We start from the raw sequence: 25,516 nt of genomic DNA, 5'->3' as shown, positions 1-25,516 counted from the left end.
CAAGACTTTTGTAGAATCTTCACGGCTGAGGGGACGCTTTTCGAGAATGGGACCCAAGCCCTATCAGGGAAGCGTCCGAGTTCAAAGGTGTCCCAGGGCCATTTTAGTGGACCAGGCCCAAAACCGAAGAGCCGGCCGCCATTTTGAGAGTCCTGTGGCAGCCGCCTATCGCTGCACCGCAAGAGCGGGAGCAACTCAACTACATGATGAGCGAGACGCTGTAGTCGCAAGAGCGGGCGGTAAACAGCTGAATGGCGGAAGAGGCACAGTGTAGCAAAAGCGGGCAGAATGGCAACTGAAACGGTAAAGGGGCGCCCCACTACAGCGTGTCTTCAGGTCAAACGGATTGTGGGACAAGGTTCAGAATTGAAGAGTCATCAAAAGGCAAAAAGTTCTGCCGGACCCCGGGAGCCGGCCGCCTATGTCGGGGGCGATCTCAGGCTACACCAGTGCTATAAGACTTGGGGAGGGTGTCGGAGCCAAGCGTCTTCTCCGAGTCCATGGCCATCACACCGCCCCTAAGGGGCCTCCGTCAAGCTGTTTAGGAAGGTAACATATCACATTGTTTTCTAATGCAGTCAGGTCCACAAACGGCACTCACTTACTTTGAGAATAGTGAAGCTGCAGTAGGTGGAAATAAGCTTCAGACAGTGTTACAAGCACTGCTCAGAACTCTTAACTATGGCACCCAACATCCAGAACTTATGCCATTTGAGAATGGCAGTGACATCGAAGCAACTCAGGGACCAAAACCATTAACGTACTTTCACGTATGAAAATCTTACTTGGGGAGGGGGCAGGAGCAAAGCGCCCCCTCCCAGTCAGCGCCACCACACCGTATGTTGAAAATTTGAAGCCATCGTTCTACAAAGTCAACCAAACTTGGATTGAAAAATCTAGAAAAATGTACAAACTGAAAACCAGTTTTGGTCTGCATAGCATCAGTAGCAACGCTTGAGTCAGCTTTGTGTCAAGCCGCCATTTTGATTCAACAAAGCACAGGCATTGAAAAAGGCTCAAACTCAGAACTCTGAACTATGGCACCCAACATCCAGGAGGTTGCCATCCGGATCTTGGAGCCTTGTGCTGCTTTCGACCTATTCACACATCGGTCCACTACTGACATCATCTTATAAACCAACGTTATGTAAATAGTTTTTTAATAAAATGTTTTACCCTGTTTCTTTGCTGGTGTGTTGTCTATATTTTTAATATTTGCATAGGGTTTGTCGTTATTTTGTGCGGGATGGGTGATGGAGCCGAGCTGTCTTGCAGCCCTCATGGTGTGGAGCTCAGTTCATCTCACTATTTTCGTATTTCTCATGAAGGGTTGTTCCTAATATTTCTATTTTAGCGAGGTCAAAAAGAGATCCAATTAGTGGCCTACTGATTTTGCTCGATTACTTTTATTTTTTTACACGATTTTTCACTATCTGCAAAGACTAAACAGAGTATTGCGACTTTGTGCTTGTTTGTAAATAGAGAATGATCCAAAGAGAACCAATTCTAAAACAGTAAATGCTTGGACAACAATCAAACAAATGGAGAGACAAGCAGGCACGACGGATTACAACGGGGGTAAAGGCCTGCGTTAACTACCCTTCAGTATCTGCAAAGAGAGAGTACTACTAAGACAAAAGAGGGGGGGGGGTGCAGCGTTCAAAGCACATCAGCGTGCATAAATACGAAAATGTTTTTATCTATCACGTACTTGACATTTTAAAGCTTTTCATATTTGCTATTAAAAAACCAATGAAATTCACAGAAAAAACCATAGGTTATAGTGGATATATAGTTAGGAATTTGCATTTACAAAACCTTGAAAATTCAATGAAAAAACCATTGGTTTTAGGCCATATATAGTTAGGGATTTGCATTTACAAAACCTTATTTTACTCGCATAAAACCATTGAAATTCCATATATAGTTATAAGCGCTAACTATATATCGCGCACCCGCAATCCACTGCTGATGATGTCACATATTACATCATTCATGACATGGTTAGTGACATCACTGATGACATCACTGATGACATCTCAAATGACATCACTGATGACATCACTGAAAACATCTCATTTGACATGACTGATAACATCACTGATGATATCATTCATGTGATAATACGATGAACCTCTTCAGACTCTAATATAACCTTAGATACAATCAGTGTAAACAGACACTCACAGACTGTCACTCATCCATGGAGTTACTCACACACCTAGTCAGTCATGCAAAGAATCAATCACACCTCCATTTCCTCAACTATACAGTTATACAAACTTTACTTATTCAAACATATACTAACACATATTTACTCTATTATACAATCCCTGATACAAGTTCACAATGATCCATACAGCCACTCACACATTCACTGGCTCTTATGCACAGTTATTTATATATGTCAACTCTCACATGTACTGTGTTTTACATATGTACTTACTTTGACATGTAGCACTGAGATATCCATTCACTCACCAATACACTCATGCACACAGTCAACCGCCCATACAGCTGTTTCCACATGCACTTTTGAAACCATACATCTAGTGAATCAACTGCTCACACATCTATGCACAGAGTCACACACCTCCCAGCCACCCACACACACACTCAGTATCCCATACAAATACTTGGGCAACCAATCAATAACCCATATAGTTACTCATATAGCTACTTATCAACACATGCAACAGTTTACAGAACAACAGACATAATGATGCACAAATTAAGACAGTTTAGTCACTAACCCATGCACTCAGTGAGACACATTTAATCACTCACTCATACAGTCAGTCATGCACCTACTAAATCCTTCATCCAGACACTTATATATCCACTCATTCTTCAATATGTAAGAGATATTTTAACTTTACAGAAACATACAGTCACTGGATGTTGTCATCAGTGATGTCATCAGTGATGTCATTTGAGATGTCATCAGTGATGTCATCAGTGATGTCACTAACCATGTCATGAATGATGTAATATGTGACATCATCAGCAGTGGATTGCGGGTGCGCGATATATAGTTAGCGCTTATAACTATATATGGAATTTCAATGGTTTTATGCGAGTAAAATAAGGTTTTGTAAATGCAAATCCCTAACTATATATGGCCTAAAACCAATGGTTTTTTCATTGAATTTTCAAGGTTTTGTAAATGCAAATTCCTAACTATATATCCACTATAACCTATGGTTTTTTCTGTGAATATATATATATATATATATATATATATATATATATATATATCACGTGACTCCTCTGGATCTCTCGGTGTTTCCAGCGCCTGCTTAGCAAACAGAAGGGAGACGGACCACAAAGCTTCAGCATATCGATTTATTTTTCGGTACACAGAAAGCAGCTACGCGTTTCTGGCAAGGTATGCCCTTGATCACGCTATATATATATCCGGCACTCTCAGTTTAGCTTGGTGCGTTTTCTCGACAGGGTCAAACCGATTATTCATCAACAAAGTCCAATCATAGATTGGTAAATGAAAACGCACTCACTCGAGTATTCTTTTAAAAAATTACAGCAGCTTTATTTTCAAGCTTGTGGTCAATGCGTTTCACCGCGACCTAAGGCTTGTTCCTGTGAACAAGCCTCAGGTCGAGGTGAAACTTGTTTGAATCAATACTTCGGATCAGGGGGATCACCTCCATATTAGGCTGAAACAGAATACATATGTGAACGTTCAATATATGAGGACACAGTGCGCCAGGAATCACAATTTGCTTAGAATAGCATAATGCCATGGCCACAATAAGTCAGAATACCCATTTTATACTCAGTTGGTCTCCCGTGGCAGGGATACAGGCCCATTTACCATTTAGGTGTGTTCTATGTCCTAACACTGATGATTTCGTTTAAATTGACCTTTTGTAACGACTGAGTGATTTGATTTACGGAAATTACTTTTATACCCCTTTAATTGTTTTTACTCCTTACCGTTAACTATATTTTTTCATGTTTCCCTGTTGTTTGACCTACATACTATATTTTATATTGCATTATCTTGTGCCTTCAATAGTTCAGAACTTTTTAAGTTATGTATGTTTTAATTGTATTACTTTGTTAGCTGTGGAATACTCACACTTGCTCTGTGGACAATTTACTGCTTAGACTGAGCTTTATATAATGAGTCAGGGTTCTTCCTAAAGAAACTAGATTAGGTAGTTTGGGCCGTCTGGAAGGTCAGTCACAGCTCACATCAAGACCGTAGCCTCTGTTCTTTAGTACCCTGATCACCAGGCTGAAATTGTTACATGGGGGCTTTTACAACCGTTTCCCATTTCTCTTTCTTATTCTGTTACACTTACTGTTTCCTTCCAGATTCTGACTTGGATTTATTGACATCATTATTAGAAGAGAGCGAGGGTCCACAAGACCAGGATTCTGTCAGTGGGAGTGACCTGCCTGCTGATGCAAATGGCCAGCCTGATGAATTTGATGACCTGTTTGATGCGGATGAGGATGGCTCCTACACAGAGGAAGATATTGATGCTAGTGATGCAAAGTTGTGTGATAAACAGGAAGATGTGGCCACCCTTTTTGGGGATTTGGAAGATCTAGAGCATGAGGAGGAAGAAGATTCTATACAAAATGTACAAAATGTTGCTGAAAGAAATGCAATCCCCTTACCAACATCTCCTCCGGAGAAAACCAAGCAAGATCTGGAAGGTATCTTGTTTTTCTTCATTCAGCCACTTGAATCCTCATCAAATTCTGATGAAGTAGGAAAGTTCACCTTTGCGGCTAATATTGGTTTCTTCTATACAAGGGAATGGCACTGGCAGATTTTGTGTGTTTATAACTGTGTGTGTAAGTGCATTTATAATTTCATGAGCAATAATTCATTCAGTACTTTTCATACAAACATTAATGCTGTACGTTACAATTTGTATACACAATATTTTTGTACATCTAAGACCAACACTTGGTAAGAGTCTGCTTTGCATTAAGCCAGGCTTCTTGTCAACGCTCAAATTACTGCATCTGAGCGGGCAGTTGACCCTTCCTTTTGAGCACTTGTTGCACACTTCTAAAACAGCTGTCAGACTTCTCTTCACGTGGAAAGATTGGACTTCTACAATCCTTAGCCCTTGAGCACCCCAAACATAGCACACGTCTGAGTTTATAGTGCTGTATTTCCATTTGGTCTTGTACTTAATTGTGGGGAATATGGCTGTCCCCCTGTGTAGAGCAAGAATCGTTGAGAGCCTAGATCTCTTCTGTAACATCAAGCACACACATACTTCGCCATCTCAAGGTTCCTTGGGAGTTATGATGGCTGTACCTTACCTTGTAATTGTTCTTCTACTAACTAGCTTCTGGTCCAATAATGGGTAGAGATAAACTTTTTTGTTTTAGTCGGTTTGGCAGATTTATGAATTATTACAGTTGACCAACATTTCACATTGTTTTGCTTAGCAACATGTTTTGTTTAATTATAGAAGAATTAAAGCGGATGCAAGAGCAAATGAAAAAACTACAGGACCAGTTGCAGTCAACAGCTCTTGGGCAGTTATCAAGAAAACCTCTGGGGGCCAAGAGTAAAACTACAGGTAAGACAGAAAATACTCCTGTTGCACTCTCTTGTACTGTGCACATTTAGAAGGGGCAACGCTGCATTAATTGGAGCAGAGGTGAGTACATATATACTAAGCTAAATTACACTATTGACAACAAGAGTATCAGCTGACAGGAATATGGTGTCAAAAATATCATCTACAAAAATATTAAGTTTATGTGCTTTCTATGTAAAATACAAAACTATTGTATCAAGAATATCGTGAAAAAGAAAATTGCCCCAAAAAATATAATTTTTTTACTAACACTTAAGTAATTTATTTAAATTATTAAAGTAGTAAACAATAGAATGTAAAATATTTGTAATGATTTATATATATATATATATTTCATAATATGAACTAAGTATTAAATATAAAATGTTATTACAAATATAAAAAAGTAAACCATTAAAAATACATTAATATTAGTAACAAAACTAAAAACATCTTAACAAAACACATCAACACAAAATACAGTTAATATAAGGAAAAATTGCATTCCAAATGAAGTAAATTAAAATAATGTAAAATATTATAAATATCAATTAAAAATAAAAGCAGCAAAATAGAAAATGTAACTCCAACAACAGTTGGAAAAGTGTTGCACTTTTGAGAGTTTAGTTTATTGTTCTCACTCTAACGTAAGCAAAATCAGAGAAAGTGTGAACTTCTAATTATTTTTTCAAAATATTTAAATAACTAACAAACTATTTAAATATATTAAAAATAAAAAATTCATAAATAAAATATTAAGAAAATCTAACTTAAAAAAAATTAATAACTTAAATTCACTTTCCTCCCTGCCGCCCAAAATAAGCCTAAATCCATCAAAAAATAATTGAAGCGATGACATTAAATTGGTAATTAACTAAAGCAAACAAAACCAATAATAAATATAAAATGCATTTCACAATCTGAATAACTATATACAACTATCAACAAATTAACACTTAAAATACATCAAACAAATCACATAAATAATCAATTAAGCAATTTACATAATTGCTAAATAATTAATATAATAGTTTTTTAAAAATAAATTCCCACACTGTTCCCTACAAACATCCGGTCACTAAAGTATAAAATACTAATTAAACTACACAGAAGAAAACAAACGCACAATAAATCAGAAATACACTAAAATAATTAAAATAACGATAAATTAAGTAGCATACATAAGTTATAACCAAATAAATATTTTACTGAAAAATGTAATGCAAACAAATATTAATTTAAATGACTTTCGTCCCTCCCCCCCAACAACCACTACTAACTAATAATGTAAATAAAAAATTTGCACTATAAAAATAATAAAAGACATACTTTATAGTTTAAATACCTTCATCACTATTCCCCTACAAAACCAACCATGTGCTATATTATAAATTACAATTTTTAAAATACAAATGACATATTAAAACTTATAATTAAAATGTTTTAAACAATTACATTAATAATACTAACATAACTCAAGTATAAAATATAAGTAGTACTATATATTAAATTCATTAAAATTCATTAAAAACCATGTGTGCTAAAATTAAATTAAAGCAAACACTATGCCTGGTATGCTAGAAGATATAAAGTGTTAATAAACAAACAAAAGTAAATCCTATTATAGGCAACAATATTCCTGAAAACTATATACACATAGAAATATTCCTGCCATTGGTATTTTTATCCACAATATTTTGGTAGTGATATTTTTGACTCGTATATTCAGGTTACATGATATTTTTGAATTAATATTTGTTTCATTTGCCTATAAGCTCGAAGCACAGGGTTTCCTAGAGGTTCCTTCATGAAATCGATTAGTATGTCTGTTTTGAGTACAAGGAAATAAGTCAATTATGTATATTCATAAAATTATTCAAAACCTGACGAAACCAGAACTGATACAAATGTTTTGCATAGTGTCTGAAAACAAATACACCATTGCTGTCTGGGTTTTCCCGCCCATCCCAGGACCTACTTAATGCAGGCCACAGCGGGCGTGCCAAAGGCAAACCCACCTGACCACGCCCAGTGCCAGGAACCCTTGCCCCACGATTATCCAACGCAGCGCTGCAGCTGCCACAGAGCCAAGGAACACCGCCACTACTCTTCCGTGACTTCAACATCACAACCTGGCAAACACACTGCTGCCACTCATCCCCCAGCACCACTGTAGGACATTCCTTCTGCACCAATTGCGGTTTCATCTGCAACACCTCAGATGCCGACACCAACACCACCTCCAAACAACTGACACACGCCACCACCCCACACCAATTGCCCACAATGGTCCTCAATGTCCAATTCCTCGGGAAACACACCACCGAAATCTAGCAGCTGACCATTTCACATGCCCCCATTCCAACACAGAACCCGTCGTCATCTTGGTATGTGCATCACATTAATAAAGCAGAACTCCACAAAGCAGAACTCCACACCATCCCCACCAGAAAAATTCAAAGCACCATCAAGACACTGAGGCAAGCTATCCAAAGAAAACTGGACCAAGACCCTACAGGAACATCCATCAATCCACACCGGGAACCTCTATGTTGACACCAAGCTCTTCAATAAATGGCTCACCAACCGAACCGGCTGAGCGCTCTCATCAGAAACCAGACCTACAAAAACAACAAATGACCCAGCTGGTACATGAACAACCTCTGAGTACAAGCACCATAGCAAACAACTTGATAGAAAATGGAGACTCAACAAAAACGCTTCACCATCATCAAACAGTTCTCCAATCCTGCATCTGCCAACAACTACATCACCGCATCCCATGCACTCTGCAACAATCTCATACTTCAAACAGAAGATCCACACATTTGATCTACAGCTTACCAATATGATCTCCCCCGACCAGCCGGACACTTCCTTCATCACCAAACAGTAGATAAGCAACCAGTAATCCTTTCGAATGAAGAACCACTGCCTTGAGGAACACCATCCACTCAGAAGCTCCCTTAGAGCCATGCCCACACTTTATATACAGTTTTGGAAGAACCATCATCTCCCCTGTGCTTACCGCTATCAACACCTCCATAACCATCGCCACCTTCCCGTCTTGCTGTAAAAATGTACAAGTCCACTCCCTACAGTAAGAAGCTTGGTTTCTATTGCAGTAACCCCTCCACTTTTTGCCAGGCTACTGATGCACATTGACTTGGTGTGCCCTGGGTTCCTGCCAATCAGGTTCCCAGGGCCTGTGTTCTTTCCTCAAAACTGTACCTTGTACACCCAATTGGCACTCTCTGGCCACAGGCCAGCCCCTGGTAAATGGTACCACAGGTACCCAGGGCACTGTGGCCGGGGAAGACCGCTAAGGGCTGCAGCATTTATTGTGCCACCCTTAGAGGCCCTGTACCGTTATATACACACACACACACACACACTGTCATTGCGTGCTGCGTGTTTTGGTGCACAACAAAGGGAAGAGTCGACATGGCACACATCCCTTTGTGCCATGCCTAAAACCCATCTGCCCTGGCATAGGTCGGCCACTCCTCTAGCTGGGTGCACTATACCAGTGGTGAGAGTACAGGTGCATGAGCCCTGTATCTCTAGAGTGTCTAAGCCAATTCTTAGACTTTGTAAGTGCAGTAATGCCATTAAGAGTATGTGGTGCTGGGAGTTTGCCATTACGAACTCCAATGCACCATAATGCTTTACTGAAAACTGGGAAGTTTGGTATCAAATTTCTCAGCACATTAAATCCACACTGATGCCAGTGTGGGATTTAATGAAAATGCACTCAGAGTGCATCTTAGATGCCTCCTGAAAAACGGCCAGCCACTGGTGGGTTCCCTGACTGGTACACACCAGCCTGCCACTACGAAACATGTTTCTGGACCCCTGGGGTGGGAGCCTTCACTCCCTGAGCCCAGAATCAAAGCCTTTCCTGGGCAGAGGTGTTCCCACCTCCCCCAGGCCAGGAAGAGCCATCTGTGGGAGCGGAGCTTCAAAGGCCTTGTAGCCTTTGTAATGTGACCCCCAGCCTCTCCAGCTTTCAGGAGCAGGCCCCCTTCCTGTCTCCCCTCCTTTTAGGTGGGAAGACTAGTGGGAAAAATTAGCCAGCCCAGAAGGTGTGCCCACCTCTGCCAACCCCGCCCCTCAGGTGGGGTAGGCAAGGTTAAGCCCACTTTTCAGTGCTCGCCATCTTGCAGATGGCAGGCACTCCCCAATCAGGATTAGGGATTGTGCTCACTCCCCCACGTGGGGTGAGCACACCAAGGGTGTAGTCACTCTAAGGTCAGAAGCCCATTGGAAATTCAAACTGTTTACACTGCATTACTACTGTAAAGTATGTGTTGCTTAACTGTGCTAGGCTTGCTTGGTTCTAAAAAATAAAATAACTAAAAGATTATTTTTATACAAAAAGATCAGTCTTTGAGTGTGTGAAATCATTTGCTGACAGAGTGTGTACAACAAATGCTTAACACTGTCCTCTGATAAAGCCTTGCAGGTAGACCACACTACCACAAATAGAGAGTAAGGTGCTATCTACTTTTACCTAAGCCTACCTTTGGGGTCCACTGGACTCTGTGCACACTATACCTCACTTTTGTATAGTATATACATTGATAGTATATGCAGAGCCAGCTTCCTACACTTACTGAAGAAACCAACAGTGGACTCCAACACCATCACCAGCTACAGACCCGTCTCTCTTGCCTTTTCCATCTAAAATCATGAATAAAGCCATCAATACCCAACTTGTGATACCACCTAGAACTCCATCAACTTCTAGACAGCTCTCAGTCAAGCTTTTACACTTACCTCAGCACAGAGACAAGCCTTGTTGCAGCCCTCGATGACATCAGCAGCATCCTCAACCGAGGATAAGCGGCCCTATTCATCCTCCTCAATCTCTCTGCAACTTTCAATACGGTCCCCCACAAGTCACTCATCACAAAGCTACAGCACTTGGGTGTCTGCGTACCGACCCTCCAGTGGATATCCTCCTCCCTCACAGACAGAACTCAATGAGTTAGAACCTCCAGCCCCCAACACACACACCTCAGAAACAAAGAAACTCATCTGCAGAGTCCCTCAAGGAACGTCACTCAGCCCAACATTCTTCAATGTCTACTTGACCCCCTCGCGGACATCGTCCAAGCCTGTGGCGTCAACAAAGTATCCTACTCTGGCGACACACAGCTCAGCCTCTCCCTTAACGACCCAGCCAGCACCGCCAGAGTAAACTTTGCCAACTGCATGAGCAACGTCGCTGCTTGGATGAAAAACGACCACCTCCACTGCAACACAGACCAAACAAAATCCTACTCTGCAGCAGCAATCTCTCCCCTGGGGACACCACTTGATGGCTCTCCAAACTTGGCCTCCCCACTCGCCGCTGGGGACCATGCAAAGACCAACCTCCCCATAAGGAGACAGATCAACGCTGTCTCCTTATCCTGTAACTACATCCTGCGAATGCCACCAAAATTTTCTAGTGGATCCCACTGAACATAAGACGAACGGTTACCAGGCTCGTATCACAAGTTGATTTGATTAGGGAAATGCCCTCCACATCTGAATCCAAGTCCATGTCCTATGCAAACTCCAAATCACCCAGAACGCTGCTGCTAGACTAATCTGGAACATCCCATGAAATAGTCACATCTCTCCAATCTCCACTGGCTCCCAGTCACGGAAAGATGTAAGTTCAAGCTACTCGCCAATACCTACAAACCTGTCCACAATTCAGGTCCAGCCTACCTTAACTACTGCCTCAACTTCTACCAAACCACCATACACCTTCGATCTGCGTCCCAGGCAAGAGCATACTAACCTTGCATCAAGAAAACCAGACCTCGAGGACGCTCCTTCCAATACCTCAAAGCTAACACCTGGAACGACCTCCCAAAACACTTCAGAACCTGCCCCTCCCACCTGGACTTCCAAAGCAACCTCAAGACAAGGCTGTTCCAGATGAAACAAGCATGACCCTCAACACCCCTGACCCCCATTTCAAGCCTGACCTATTCGGCTCCTGGATACCCTCACTGATTATTAGCTACGCTTTACAAATTCACATAACATAACAATACGAATAACCTTCTCACATTATCACACATCTGTTCTAATCCAGGTGCACCTACTCCATTGCTAGTAGTAGTCTTTCAGCATTGACGCTGCGGTTGCTTTTTGTTCATCTCTCACGGGCTTTCAAAGTTTATACCTCAGGTGATCAATCGTTGGAGAATGGAATGGAAATTTTACACTGGGTTAAGAAATGGCTCCATGCTTTCTTAGGTGAAACTGTATGAAGGGATGACACTTAACCTGACAGACTCCATCTTTTTGACGACCCAGCCACTGGAAGAAACTTGGTAATGGAAAGTACGGAGTAGATCTCTTTTTCACATTTAACCAATATAGAAACTGTTAAGACATTTGAAAGACATGGGCATTTCAGTCTTTCTTTATGGTCTGCTTTACATATAGTCTTTCTTTATGAATTTTTTCTTGTACAGAAAAATCGAAATTGAATCCCTTAAGGGAACAGAATACCAGGAAACTAATGGAGTCGGATGTCTTCTCTGCTCAGCTTGCATCTCCAGCTTTGCCAAAGGTCAAACACAGAGATGCACCGAATGTGAAGCACCTTCAAACAGGTACAGTTGTGATGAATCTGGTTTTGCATATTCACATATCCACGCATTACCTCTTTTGTCACCCACATGTTTTTTGCATCTTTTTTTGTTAGAACCATTATCAAAATAAAAGCCAGTATGCCACGTTCTTCTTGCCATCTTTCTCATTTCCCTCGAAGTGACCCATATACCGAGAATCCATGGGGCTGGATGAAAGAGAGGGAAGTTTTTATACAGTTTGTGGTCATTGCTCATTTAATTCCGTAACACCCTCCCAAAGCTTCCTCCGTTCCATAGATGAGGAGAGGTGGTGTCATGGTTGTTCAGGGCAATTGCTGAAGGAGATTGACCTAAAGCCCTCTCTGAATTTTTGTTGTCATTGTTGATTGCATGGGCTCAGGTAGACTGTTTGTTTTCTCTAGCCAGTCTAATACTCATGAGAATTGATCTAAATATTTTACGAAGCTGTCAGATCCTAGGCGTCTGCAACATCACACTACAAGTGCATATTCATACTTTTCAGGCGCTCACAAGTTCTACTCCATACTGTACTATGTCTTTGTGCCCGAGGGGAGATTGGCTACTTGTTCCAGGTCGAATATCTGGTGAGGTGCACTCTGATCACTCTCCGCTGCATGTCCACCTGGGGGCACCTGCGGATGGACCCAAAACAGGAAGGAAAGTTAATGCATGGGAGTTGAAGGACAAAGAGGTAGCAAAGAGTTTTAGAGTAGACACAGAATACTACTTCAAAGAAAACAAACACTCAGTGGGTTCCAAGACAGCACTATGTGAAGCCTTCTAAACTGTGCTTGGGAACAAGCTCATCCTTCTAGACCTCTCCTCAGCCTTCGATAAGGTCAAACATGAGAACCTGTTAAACCTCCTGGAACAAAGAATGGGTTCATCAAGGACAGTACTAAGTTGGTTACAATAGACGGATACCGGCGAAAATGCCTCATATTGAACACCTGTAAGGAATTTGTGTTAAGCAAGACTCATTAAAATTGGTCAGAAAAAAGTTATCTTTCTATATATGATACTATGTATTGAGTCATGAAAGTTGAAGAAAGATGATAGCAAGTGTATGCATGAAAATAAGTTCTCTGCTGTGGTTTAAATGTTTTGAAAGTTGCTATGGTCTAAAGATTCGATGTTAGTCACTGACCTGATTCAAGGAAAATTATTATCTTGTAAATGACAAATTGATGTACTGTTTAAAGCAATGAAATACATATGTATTGATACCTATCATAATGTTTCTGAGCCTCAAACACATTCACACAAAAGTACAGACATAGGGCGAATAACGTCAGACGGATTGTTTTCTTTAATACGGTTTAGCTTGTGTTCCATGCCCCGTTGACTGATTTCAAGCAGGGAGGTCGAGCCTGGACAATGCACGTGCTGCTCTGCTAAGCACTCTGTATTCAGGTAGGGACTTGAAGCTCTGCCCATTCTCCACCCATATTTTTCATTGGCTTGTGTCATTGTCCACTATAAACTGAGGCTGTTGATGGGTCAATAGGTTTACTAGTCCCTCCTTAGTACCAACTTGTCTCATTTTGTAATCTCCCATGGCGACACCCCCTGTTACGTGTGTTGTTACTCAGTAGGCTACAATTCCAGCCTCCGATCACTATTTTCTCAAATAGCTTTCACTCTCTCCTTACATAAAAAAATTTTTTTATAGCACAGGAGCCTATTTCAATTGCAATGTAATAGGTCTTGCAGTTGCAGGAGTTTAAGCTATTGCATTGTAAAGGAAAATTCCTTTTATCTGTTTTAAAACGACACATAAATAAAAGGCATTGTTATTTATAATATTAATAGGTCAAACTCTCGTAACTGCGAGACCTATTACATTGAAAATGTTTGTTTCCTGTTGATTTCAATGATATTGTTGTCACGAGCATTGAGTGCAGCAAACACAAACGCATGCAGCCCCCCCTGCAAAATACCCATACAGTATGTCTTTACAAGTTCAAAACTCCTTGGATTTGCACACGTGGGCCATCTTTTCATCTCTCTTGTTCGCTAATGGGGGGAACTTTTATTTTGTTTACTAATTTCCCCTCACGTATTCTCAGTATTCATATACATGATAATATATATCTGGATAATTGTATTTTTCCCCTCCTGGTGGTTTATATGTATATGATGGAGTGGTTGTTTATATATGTATTTTTTATGGTTTAATCTTCACCAAATCAAACGAACATATATATATACTTAGATGACGCAAGGGCCTTCACAGTTGATTTGGTTGATAGCATGTATTAATGTAGTGTCTCACCGGGAAAATGACTCACAGATGACCTCTTTGGCTACCTTTTGGTCATCCTATCGGATCTTAGCAAACCCGTCTCACCTTTGAATGTACCCTGGTCGTTAAATCCAGTAGCGTTAAAATAGATAACAGAGCAAACCGCATACCACCAAGCCTGATAAGATATTTTGGTAAAATCCTTCCAATTTTTAGTTATTTGCTGGAAAGCTACAGCCAACAATAAGTCAATAGGTTAGATACGACTTTTGTCTACCCCTTGGCTTTAGGCTTTAACTGCCAAGCGAAAAGAATTGTGGAGTCCAGTCACACTATTTTTTGATTTAAGTGCTCAGAGTTCTCTGCCTTTGTCCCCGTTACAACAAGAAGTTCCTAAACCTCCATGAATTCCTGTATTTTGTTACACATATTAATATTATTTTCGCTTTTCTTGTAATTACAATGTATATTTAGTATATCTTTTATTACCTTATATCATACCAGTTGCCAATTTTGCTTATATTTATTCTCAATTTTTGATGTTTCTTTTTGTAGCTTATAATAATACCTTTAATTATCTTGATGTATACTTTTGCTTGTTATTTTCTTTGTCTTACTTTGTAAGCTTATGTCATATTCTTTCAATAAAATTTTTCTGAACTTAAAAATAGATAACAGAGCCAGCAGTCATGCAGTGCGCTTAGAAACAACGTAAATGCTTGTGTGATTAGTGGGGGGCGGAGCTAGCCAGCGTCGATGGCGGACGCGTGAGCTTTCGGCTCCTCGCCTTAGCCCCGGAACAATCCTGTTAATTTATCCTTCGAAGTGTCCAATCTTCCGTAACTGGCTCCACTACACTCACTGACACCCCAAGGCACCGTTGGGTGACTTCCAGACCCTGGCTGGCGAGTTCCTCCGAGTAGATTGAAGCGAGGTTCTTTGGTGATCTGGCGGCGGCGGACTGGGCCTGGCGCCACGGACTATCCTGGAAAGAAGGCCGAGCGACGTCACCTGACGTGCGGCTCCGGAATCTGGCAGGGGCGGTGTGGCTACTGGCCGGACTGACACCAGGCTTTTCCTTGATCGGAGCATCCCCCCCTTCTTGGCTGCCACCCCACATCGGGACCGTTTGCCCCCACACGTAGTGGGTCTTCGGTGGTGCGGACGCTGTGCACTTGATCTACGTGGTGGAGCCGCCGCAGCATTGGAGCGATTGCGGGGGCAAGTCAACCCCGGTGTGTCCTGATTTCCCCGCGGCCCTACACTACACCTGAATGGTAGAACCGGTGCTGAGACTTTTGAACTGACATCGCCCGGTGTCGAGTGCAGATATCGCTAGAGTGATCGGAGACCGTTGGACCTCCATAACGGGCGCCATCTTGGGTGCATCGTGCCCACGACACAGGCCTGGTGTCTAGTGGCAGCAGATTGCCGCCCGGTGTGTCTCCTACGCTACCCCTGCCGACTGGAGGTAGCGAGGTGCCCATCGTCTTTGTGTTCCCCTGCTGTGGGAGAAGAACATGGGAAAGAACGACGCAACGCAGGCAAAGCTCTCCTTCGACCGGCGTCGACCGAAGGGAACGGACGCAACGGCCCCGGAGGCGTCCCCGAAGGGGGCCACTGCGACTGTCCCAGCGCCCACAGAGTTCCGGGACATGTTGGCCGCCATGGAAAAGGGCATACAAGACAGTATCGCGTCTGTGGGCTCCAAAATAGACGCACTGTCGTACCGCATGGACCGCATGGCGGAACGAGTAGACAAACATGCGGAGCGCCTGGATATGGCGGAACGTCGTCTCACGGAAGCTGAGGAGGCGCAGACCGAATGGGACAAGAACAGAAAACAATTCGGTAGACTCCTGAAGGTAATCCGTGATAAAACTGAGGATTTGGAGGCGCGCTCACGCAGGTCCAACATCCGCATAACGGGAGTTGCGGAGACGACTCAGACCGGCAAGATGGAACTCTATGTAGAGAAACTAGTGAAAGTTCTACTCGGGGAGGAGGCTTTCTCCCCCATGTTTATCGTGGAACGGGCACATCGCACGTTGGGCCCACAACCGCAGCCGGGCGCGCCTCCTCGTCCCATCATCGCGAAGCTCCTCAATTACCGCGACAGGGATACTGCTTTGCGCTTGGCGAGGGACAAGGGTAAGCTCCAACATGAGGGCATGGACATCTCCCTCTACCCGGATTTTACGGCCAAAGTATAGGAGGAGCGGCGACAGTTTGCGCCGTACAAAAAGCAACTGCGTATGCTGGGCCTGGACTATGCAATGCTGTACCCCGCCAAGCTTCGCATTAACACAGGGGGGCATTCCTACTTCTTCACGGATCCCAGAGATCAATGGACACGGGAGCGCAAGGAGGCTCGGAAGAACCAAGAAGACGACGCAGGTTCAGCCTCGAACGTGGAAGAGCAGGGCTAGATGGGTTCTACCGGAGTGTTTAGCTCTCCCTACCGAGAAGGGGACACTATCCCTCGAAATGGAGGAGCTGCACCACCCCCCTGGGGGCGGTAAGTCTGGCTTGCACAGGGACAGTCAGTACTGATTGAAGGGGCAGCGTACGAATTGAATAGACGTGCGCTATAATGGTTGCTGGAGAAGAGGACGGTTAACGCTGCTGGGGGGTACGAACTGGTCAATATAACATTGTCGGGTGGTTGGTGGGGTTGGGGGGCGCTTTAGTGTGATTTACTACGGACACTGAAAGAATAGCGGGGCTGGGATGGAGTGCCGAACTGACTAAATGCGCTAGAACAGTTGGTGGTGGTGTACTTTTCAGGCGTGCTTCGCCCCGGTGCCTTTAGTTGTGCGACTCCCTTGGGAAACGACTTACGATCTGCTATTTTTGGGTTGATGGGGGTAGTTCTTGGGGCCTGTCTGACCTGGTTGGGGGTGGTCGGCTGTGGGTGGGCGGGGGGTGGGGTTTGGGGACAGGGCTGTTGGGGTTTTTTGCTTCCGTGTGTTTGGGGGGTTCGTGCTTGCTTTGAGTGGTCTGATCTGTGGAACTGTAACTGAATGGAAATGCCGGCTGGCTACAATGGGGAAAAGTGTACTGCTGTGTTTTGTTCTCTCCATCCAGGGTGATATCATGGTTCATATGTCCTTGCAATGTCTAATGCTGCAATGAATGTTCACACACATGCCCCACACACGCTGAAATTGATGACCTTGAACGTGCGAGGCCTGAACGATTACCGCAAGTTGAGGAAGGTCCTCAGCTACCTACACAGAAACCATGTTGATTTGGCCCTACTGCAGGAAACCCATTTGCCTATCAACAGCAGGATGTTACAATCCCGTGGGTTGGCGGGACATATAGTAGCGGCTGGCTTCACGACACATTCTCGGGGGGTGTTAACCTGGGCCAACCCTTCCTCACAATTGAAATTGATCCCGGTGAAGGCAGATACGGAGGGTCGATATGTCCTGGCTAGGTGTGTGGGTAAGGGACTTGACCTGCTGATAGTTAACGTTTACGGCCCCAATTATGATAACCCTGAATTCTACGCTGCCCTGTCCGCCCACTGTAGGTCTCATGCACAGCCTGGGATGTTATGGGGGGGGGATTTTAATTTTGTCTTTGACCCCGAGAGGGACCGCTCCGCGGGCCCTACTCGGCGACCGGTGGCCTCCGCCGCCTATTTGAGAGCCGAGTTGATCAAACTAGACCTAGTAGATGTCTGGAGGGACAAACACCCCACGAAGGGCGGCTTTACACACTATTCGGCCTACCACAACGTTCACACTAGGATAGATTATTGGTTGGCGTCTCCTCCGGTCCTGAGTGGTATTAGCGCGTGCGAGGTTCTCCTGCGCACCCTCTCGGACCACTCCCCCATTCTGTTGCACCTTTCCACTGCTAGGAAGGGAATACCGGCCTTCACCTGGAGGTTCCCCCCCTTCGCTCTGCTGGATGATGTCTTTCGGGGTGAACTGGCGGAAGACATAGAAAAATATTTTGCTACTAATCTAGGCACGGTCGATTACTTTTTCACGGTCTGGGAGGCATTCAAGGTGTTTATTAGAGGCATGGCTATGTCAAAGCACTCCAGTGTGCTACGCACCATTAGGCGGGAGCTTACCGCTTTAGAAGCTAAGCTGGCGGGACTGGAGAGCCGCCAATTACTGGATCCTAGCACTGACAATGGCCTGACGCTCGCCCCGTTACTATCGGAGTATCAGGCACTGGCGGACAGAGAAATTCTCTATATGGGCAAATACGCCACGGCCCGTGTTTACGGGGAGGGGGATAGGCCGGGCGCCCTGCTGGCTCGCATGGTTGGGGGCTCTCGGAGGCCTCTGGTCGTGGATGAATTGAGATCCCCGGAGGGTGACACGGTCGCGGATGAGGAACAAATTCTAGTGACCTTCAGACGCTATTATGCTGGACTTTACCAGTCCAAAACACAAGGCGTGGAGAGCGAAATGGATGATTACCTGGACCATATTGCCATGCCATTCCTGCGGAATTCGGATAGGGAGTTTTTGATAGTCCCCTTTCATGAGGACGAAATTCTGGAGGCCCTTGCGAGCATGAGAGCGGGCAGTGCGCCAGGTTCCGATGGGCTTACGGTAGGCTTCTATAAAGCCTACAGAGACATCTTGCTCCCGCACTTAGTTACCCTCTTTGACACAATCTGCGAGGACGGTGAGATGCCCCTCACCATGCGAGAGGCGTTGCTGGTCACTATACCGAAGCCAGGAAAACCCCCGGATCTCTGCAGTTCATACAGGCCACTTAGTCTGCTAAACGTGGACGCAAAGATTTACGCCAAAGTCCTTGCCAACCGACTGGCTCTATTGGTCCCAGAGCTGGTTGCTCCGGAACAGTCTGGATTCGTTCCGTGTAGAAATTTAACCTACAACATACGCACGGTGCTGGGCACGATGCAACATGTCAGGCAGGAGAATCGAGCGCTAGCGATATTCCTGGACATGGAGAAGGCATTCGACTCTGTCGAGTGGCCTTTCATGATCAGAGTACTACGGAAGTTGGGCTTGGGCGAACCGTTTCTGCAGAGGATCGGGGCGCTGTACCATCGCCCGTCGGCCAGACTGCGGTTGGGAGATAGAGTGTCGGAACCGATCTATATTGGCAGGGGAACCAGACAGGGCTGCCCTCTATCGCCGTTGCTCTATGCGCTGGTGGCAGAACCCCTAGCTTGTGCTATAAGGGAGTACCACAGTCTGGAGGGGATAAGCTTTCCCACCTACAAAATAGGGATTTCGACGTACGCTGATGACACCTTGCTGTACGTCCGGAACCCGGAGTCGAATCTGTCCGCAGTTCTTCGGGAGGTGGTCCGATTTGGATCACTCTCGGGTCTACGGGTGAATTGGGACAAATCCATCGCTTTCCCCCCCACCCCGGTGGCGCATCCCTTTGACATGGAGTACCCCCTGCAGTGGTCCATGGACTCGGTCAGGTACTTGGGCATTCGACTGCACACTGATCCCGAGGTCCTGGTTAGGGACAACTACGGCGTAGCATTCAATAAATTAGTCGATGATGTCGACGCCTGGATTAAACTCCCGCTATCCCTCCTAGGCAGGATCGCCATCATGAAAATGATAGTGCTACCCCGGTTCCTGTTCCTTTTTATAAACATTCCAGTGGTGCTGTCGAAGACGTTTTTTAGGCAGCTCACACAAGTCTTGATCCGACTGGCCTGGGGCGGCAAGCAACCTAGAGTACAATGGGCGACTCTGACTCTCCCCTGCGAGATGGGAGGTTTGGGGGCTCCGGACTTGGAGCGCTACTACCGAGTTGCGCAAGCTGCTCATCTGCACTCATGGGTCCACGGCGACGCACGCACGCCGCATCTCATTCTGGAAAGGCTGTTTGCGGACCCGCTCCCCTTGCCTGCCAAGATCTGCCTCCCGGTGGATCGTTCAGTCGGACGGATGGATTCCCTTAAGGCGACTAACCATGCATGGCATGCCCTGACGCGGGCCCGCGGCTGTGATCTGTTGTACTCCCCACTGATGCCGGTAGAATGGGCTCTCTGGCTGGACCCCTTGGGCGAAAAGGGTGTTGTCGAGGCTCTACGCGCTCTCGGCATAGTGAAAATGGAGGATTTGTTCTCCGAGGGTACACTGAAGACCTGGAATCAGCTCACTCCCACGGAGTCGGGCCCCTCCTTGCTGCAGAAATTCCAATTTCACAGGCTCCGCTCGGCGTTCCGGGAGGTTCTGGGCTCTACCATGGAGGAGCCTGAGGAGGTCCCTGAACTGACCTATATTATTAAATCCAAATCACCTGCTAAATTAATCTCTCAAGTCAACAAGTTGGGGGTGAAGCATCAGCGCTTACAACACTCTAAGGCTAGAGTGGCATGGCAGGACGATCTGCAATCGCCCATAGATGACAACATGTGGCGATATTGCTGTTCCAGCACGCGCAAGATCTCCCTAAATGGCAGGCACAGGCTGGTGCATTTTAAGTTCCTTCAGCGGGTGTATTACACCCCTGAACGATTACATCGATATGGCCTCCGCCCCTCGGCGGAGTGTGAACGTTGCCAAACACTGGTAGCTGATTTTTTCCACATGGCGTGGCTCTGCCCTGGGGTACACGCTTTTTGGGGGGAGGTATTTACTGAACTCGATCAAATTTTGGGGGAGTCGCTGCCTTGAACACCAGCACTTGCGCTCCTAGGTTACTCTAAACCTCTCACCCCTTCCCTGCGCCGACTGGTTGAATATGGCATTGCTGATAGCCAGGAGAGTGGTAGCAGCCTGTTGGATGCGTGGGCCTCTCCCTACCAAGACAAGATGGCTGAGGGATCTGCAATACTGCTGTACTCAAACAGAACTGTACAGCGAATTGCTTCCTCCTAGGAGCAGGCCAAAAAGTTTCTGGGACCTTTACAAAGAACACCTGCAAAAGGGGGAGGACGAAGGCTCGGAAACCTCAGAGGTGGTGGATCTCCAGGACCAATTGTTGGAGTATTGGGTTGGATGTATAAGGCTCTCTCCCCGTGGGGCGAGGGATGGAGGAGGTGGAGGGGTGGGAGGGTGTAGAATTGAAGTCCATGGGGGCGGGAAGGGGTGGCAACTGGGGGGACAATCACACTGACATGGGGGTTGGCATGGGGCACACTGCAGACACACCATGATTTGCCCACGATCGGATGACGGTAGTAGTTCCACAATCACACTCATGGGAGGGAGGGGGGAGTTGGGATGGGAGTTCGGGTAGTTTTTCTTTGACCTTTCCTCACCATAAGACCTTGCGGCCGAGTTTACATTTTGGGATGGCCAGTAGTCGCACTGCACCACTTGCTACCTACGGAGAGGTGACACTCTTGGTTACACTGAACTAGAGCCACTACATCACGCCCCCGGGATGCCGGCTACTATGGCTGTTTACAGTATTTCTTTGTCTTTGACCACAATGTCCTTGTGATGTGTACACCCATGCAATGTGAAATTGTAAGAGAATCAGTGACGACTATGGCTTTGCTGTTAATAAAGGTCTTTTAAAAAAAAAAAAAAAAATGCTTGTGTGATTAGTTTTTTTTAACGCTTCTCTGACGCGCACTGTAAAGCCAATTATAATGTTTCATACCACAAGCTAATTTGCCAAATATGAATCATGTTGCATAAAAAAGTTTTTCCCCGCAGTGCCCAGCAGATGGCGAAAATAATCACAAAAAAGCCGAAACTTTTTCCTTTCGAACGCCAATGTTAGTGTTTTCTTTGGCAACCGGTGTCTCGCCGATGGAAACACTGATGTTTTTGTGGCACTAATAAGTGACCAAACCCCACCTTGCCGCCTTCAGAATATTGAATTAAATCACGTACACCCCTATACAGCGCATGCTTATGGCAGGACTAAAAAAAACAAGCTGGTTCCTAGACGCTGCGGGCTGTTAACGACAGATAAAATCAGCAGCATTCCTGGACTTCTTAAAGTTTGTCGGTGGAGAATAGGGAAGCCTTGGGCCCTGCGATGCTGCTGCTTTAGTGAGCCGATGTGCACTCGGGCGGAGATATTGTGGCTGCCTCCCCAAAAAAACGCCTCCGGGATCAGACCAGGCAGTAAGGAAGTAAGACTCCTGGCTCGGTGTGAGGCACGGCAGAAAAGAGAAAGCTCGCCACTAAGGAGGAGCGCGGAGGGCCAGGCCGGTCACCGACAAGGTAAACTCTCCCGCACTTTAGGACTTTCTTGTAAAGAGGGCAACAATGCTTAGTTTACACCCTTGTAACAACACGGAGAAGCACCATGCTCGCGAATTTAAAAAAAATCTCTATCGCCCTTAAAAGTTAAACAGTTGCGTCACTAGGTAGTTTTCTTAACTATGCAACGATTTTAAATTTGTACCTCCGTTTTGCAAGATTTAGAGGAAAAAAGATGAACCTTATTAAAGCGTGTATATAAGTTATACTTGGAAACAAGCGCGGCCCGCTAGTTAAAGCACGTTTGGCGTTTCCCTAGCGGGAGCGAGAGCAGATGCTAACAGATGGCACCGCTGCTCGCTCCCGCAAGGGAAACGCCAAACGTGCACTAGTGGCAATTGAAACCAATGCAAAACATGCACTAGTTTCAAGCAAAGTCCTGGACGATTGCTAAAGGTCCCCTCCTAAGCCGCGCTTGCTCGCTGCGTAGGTGAGACCTAAAAAGGAGGATTGCAACTGAGCATACTTCCAGTAAAAACAAATGTAAAGGTAGGCTCAGTTGCAATCTTTTTTTTTTTTTTTATAATTGAATTAAGGGTGCAGTGCCTTAAGTTGCTAATACAGGTCGCTTTACAGCTCCGCAGGCACACCTAGTAACAGCCTATGGTACTGCACACTTTCCTTGCTTTATGGATATTTTATTAGTTATAGTACTGCTGGAATATTTTTGGACAAAACAAAATCTACCAAACATTATCATTTTCAATGCCAATAACTCAAAATTACCCTATTGCGAGACCTATTGCATTGCAGATGCCTTTTACTTTATGGTGATAAGCCTGGGGATTGCAAGGCCATTTGATGGATTGGCTTATGGCTTAGTAGACTAATGCGTCCACTGCAGGGGCCTTTGTTTGACCTCATGGTTACAGGTTCACATCCCAGCGGGTCTACTTAGCCTTTCATCCTTCTGAGGTTGATAAATAGAGAACCATTGAGTTGGGTACCAATAAACATCTTTTATTCAGCGTCAAGATGCCCACAGGAGAACGTGCGCTTTACAGATACACATGTGATGGCTGCACATTTGTTACTCTGCATGCATCATATAATGTCATGGTGCTATATATTGGTGAGTGACGCCTATCGGAGATAGTTAGTGACTTAGAAGCACATATTCATGGCATAGAATGACAGGTTTTGGTAAAATTCAGAAGTTTTATTTTACGTTGAATAGGGACATGCCTCTAAAATATTCCCCACACACGTTCTTTATGTGTAAGATTATCTGTGAAACCAGTAACTGGCTGCTGGAACATAGTTTTCCATAGAGAAGAGAGGAAGTAAGCTACAATGTTTTATTTCATGAATGTTGATTAATGTATTGTGTCTGTGGTAGTATTTATTGTAGGTAATGATTAGAAGACCAGTGTTTGAACTAAAAGGTATCCTGAAGCAATTTTTTACAATCCGTTTTGCAGTAAACATTACCCACTTTTCTATAGATGATTAAACCTTGAGTTTCATTGCGTTCACATATGTATATTCAATCTCTACCGTTTGTTACATTTAAGATCCATTTAAGATCCTCTCTATTGCTATCTTGCATTCCACACAATTTATAAAGAGCATATTAATATTTTGCATCTACAGAGAACAAGAGTCCTCCTTCAAGACCGGATTCCAGCGTGTCAAGCCAGCTGCTGAATCCAAAAAGCGGTGCTACTGCTGGAAAAGAAGAGAATTGTCCTGGTGCCACAGTGTCTTTAGTGACAAAGAGCCCACCACCCAGACCGGTACCGAATTTGTCTTACCAGCCAATGAAGTCAAATGCACACTCCGGTGTTGGTACAGGCAAGAGAATCTCTGGGGCTTCTCCCTCTATAGAAAATAAAAACACCTCCCCAACGCCAATACCGAACATATCAACTAATCATGTGAAACCCAACAATCACTACAAAACTGCTAACGGTGGGACCTCACCGGGAACATCTGGAACTTTTAATGCCTCAAACGGAAACACCCCTGTGGAGAAATTCTCAGGGCTACGAATAAGGTAAGTCAATAATATTAGATTAAGGAAGCAAATTCCTGAACTGTTTTGCCGCAATGGGTTTTGTTTTTCAGTCATATTCAGTAGATATATTTGTTATGTTATGCAGATTTCACCTGGTAGGATATCCTGGCGTTGAGCAGGTGCAGTCCAAGACTACTCAAAAAACCAGGTCTTCAGCTTCTTGCTGGAATTCAGGAAGAGAGAAGGAGGCTCTTGTGTGTAGTTGCAGGTGGTTCTGCACTTGGGAACGATGTAGAAGAAGGCTTGACAACCAGATCGTTTTTTTAATGCTTTGGCTGTATGCAAATAGGAGTCTGGACAAGTGAAGGTGTCTGGTAGGTTTGTGAAAGCAGGTGCGATTGTTGAGGTATGCTGGAGCAGTATAATATAGTGCCTTGAAAATGTGGGTGAGGCTTTTGAGTTGTGCTGGTTTGTGTATGGGAGCCAATGGACTCTTTCGGGTGCGTTGTGAAGCGAGTGCGGTTTGTAAGGTTGAGAATGATTCTGGCTGCAGAGTTCTGAATGGTCTGAAGTCTTCTGGTTAGTTTTTTGTTGATCCCGACATAGATGGTGTTCCTTTAGTTCAGCTTGCTTGTGGCAAGGCGTCCGTGACAGTTTTCCAAGTGCTGTTTTTTTGTTTGTTGATGTTTGTGTGTGTGTTTTTGTTGTTTTTAGTGTTTTATATAGAGCAAGCTCGACCCAAAGGAATTGGGTATCAGAATGCTTTACAAGAGCACCAGTTTCGTTACAGATGGCCACATTCATTTTTGCTAGGCACAGGGAGTTTAAGTGATTTGCCCAGAATCACAGGATGTTGGGCGTCGTTGCTGAGACTCGAACCCGGTTCCTCCGCTTCGAGGTCGACCACTCTAGCCATAAGGCTACATCCTCTC

At 44.7% G+C, this 25,516-nt stretch overlaps 1 protein-coding gene across 1 annotated transcript in view; it reads left to right on the top strand.

Moving 5' to 3' along the window:
* The window catches only part of MCM10 (minichromosome maintenance 10 replication initiation factor), a 166,164-nt gene that overhangs the window by 38,761 nt on the left and 101,887 nt on the right, over positions 1 to 25,516 (top strand). The window contains exons 3-6 of the mRNA XM_086919844.1: positions 4,342 to 4,689; positions 5,463 to 5,573; positions 12,053 to 12,193; positions 24,221 to 24,623. Of these exons, the coding sequence (XP_086775970.1) occupies positions 4,342 to 4,689; positions 5,463 to 5,573; positions 12,053 to 12,193; positions 24,221 to 24,623 (1,003 nt within the window). The remainder of the gene's footprint in view (positions 1 to 4,341; positions 4,690 to 5,462; positions 5,574 to 12,052; positions 12,194 to 24,220; positions 24,624 to 25,516) is intronic.

Source organism: Lissotriton vulgaris, chromosome 1_1 (assembly GCF_964263255.1).
Source record: "Lissotriton vulgaris chromosome 1_1, aLisVul1.2, whole genome shotgun sequence".
Lineage (NCBI taxonomy): Eukaryota > Metazoa > Chordata > Amphibia > Caudata > Salamandridae > Lissotriton > Lissotriton vulgaris.
The sequence above is the reverse complement of the archived record's forward strand: the minus strand, read 5'-3'. Positions and strand labels throughout refer to the sequence as shown.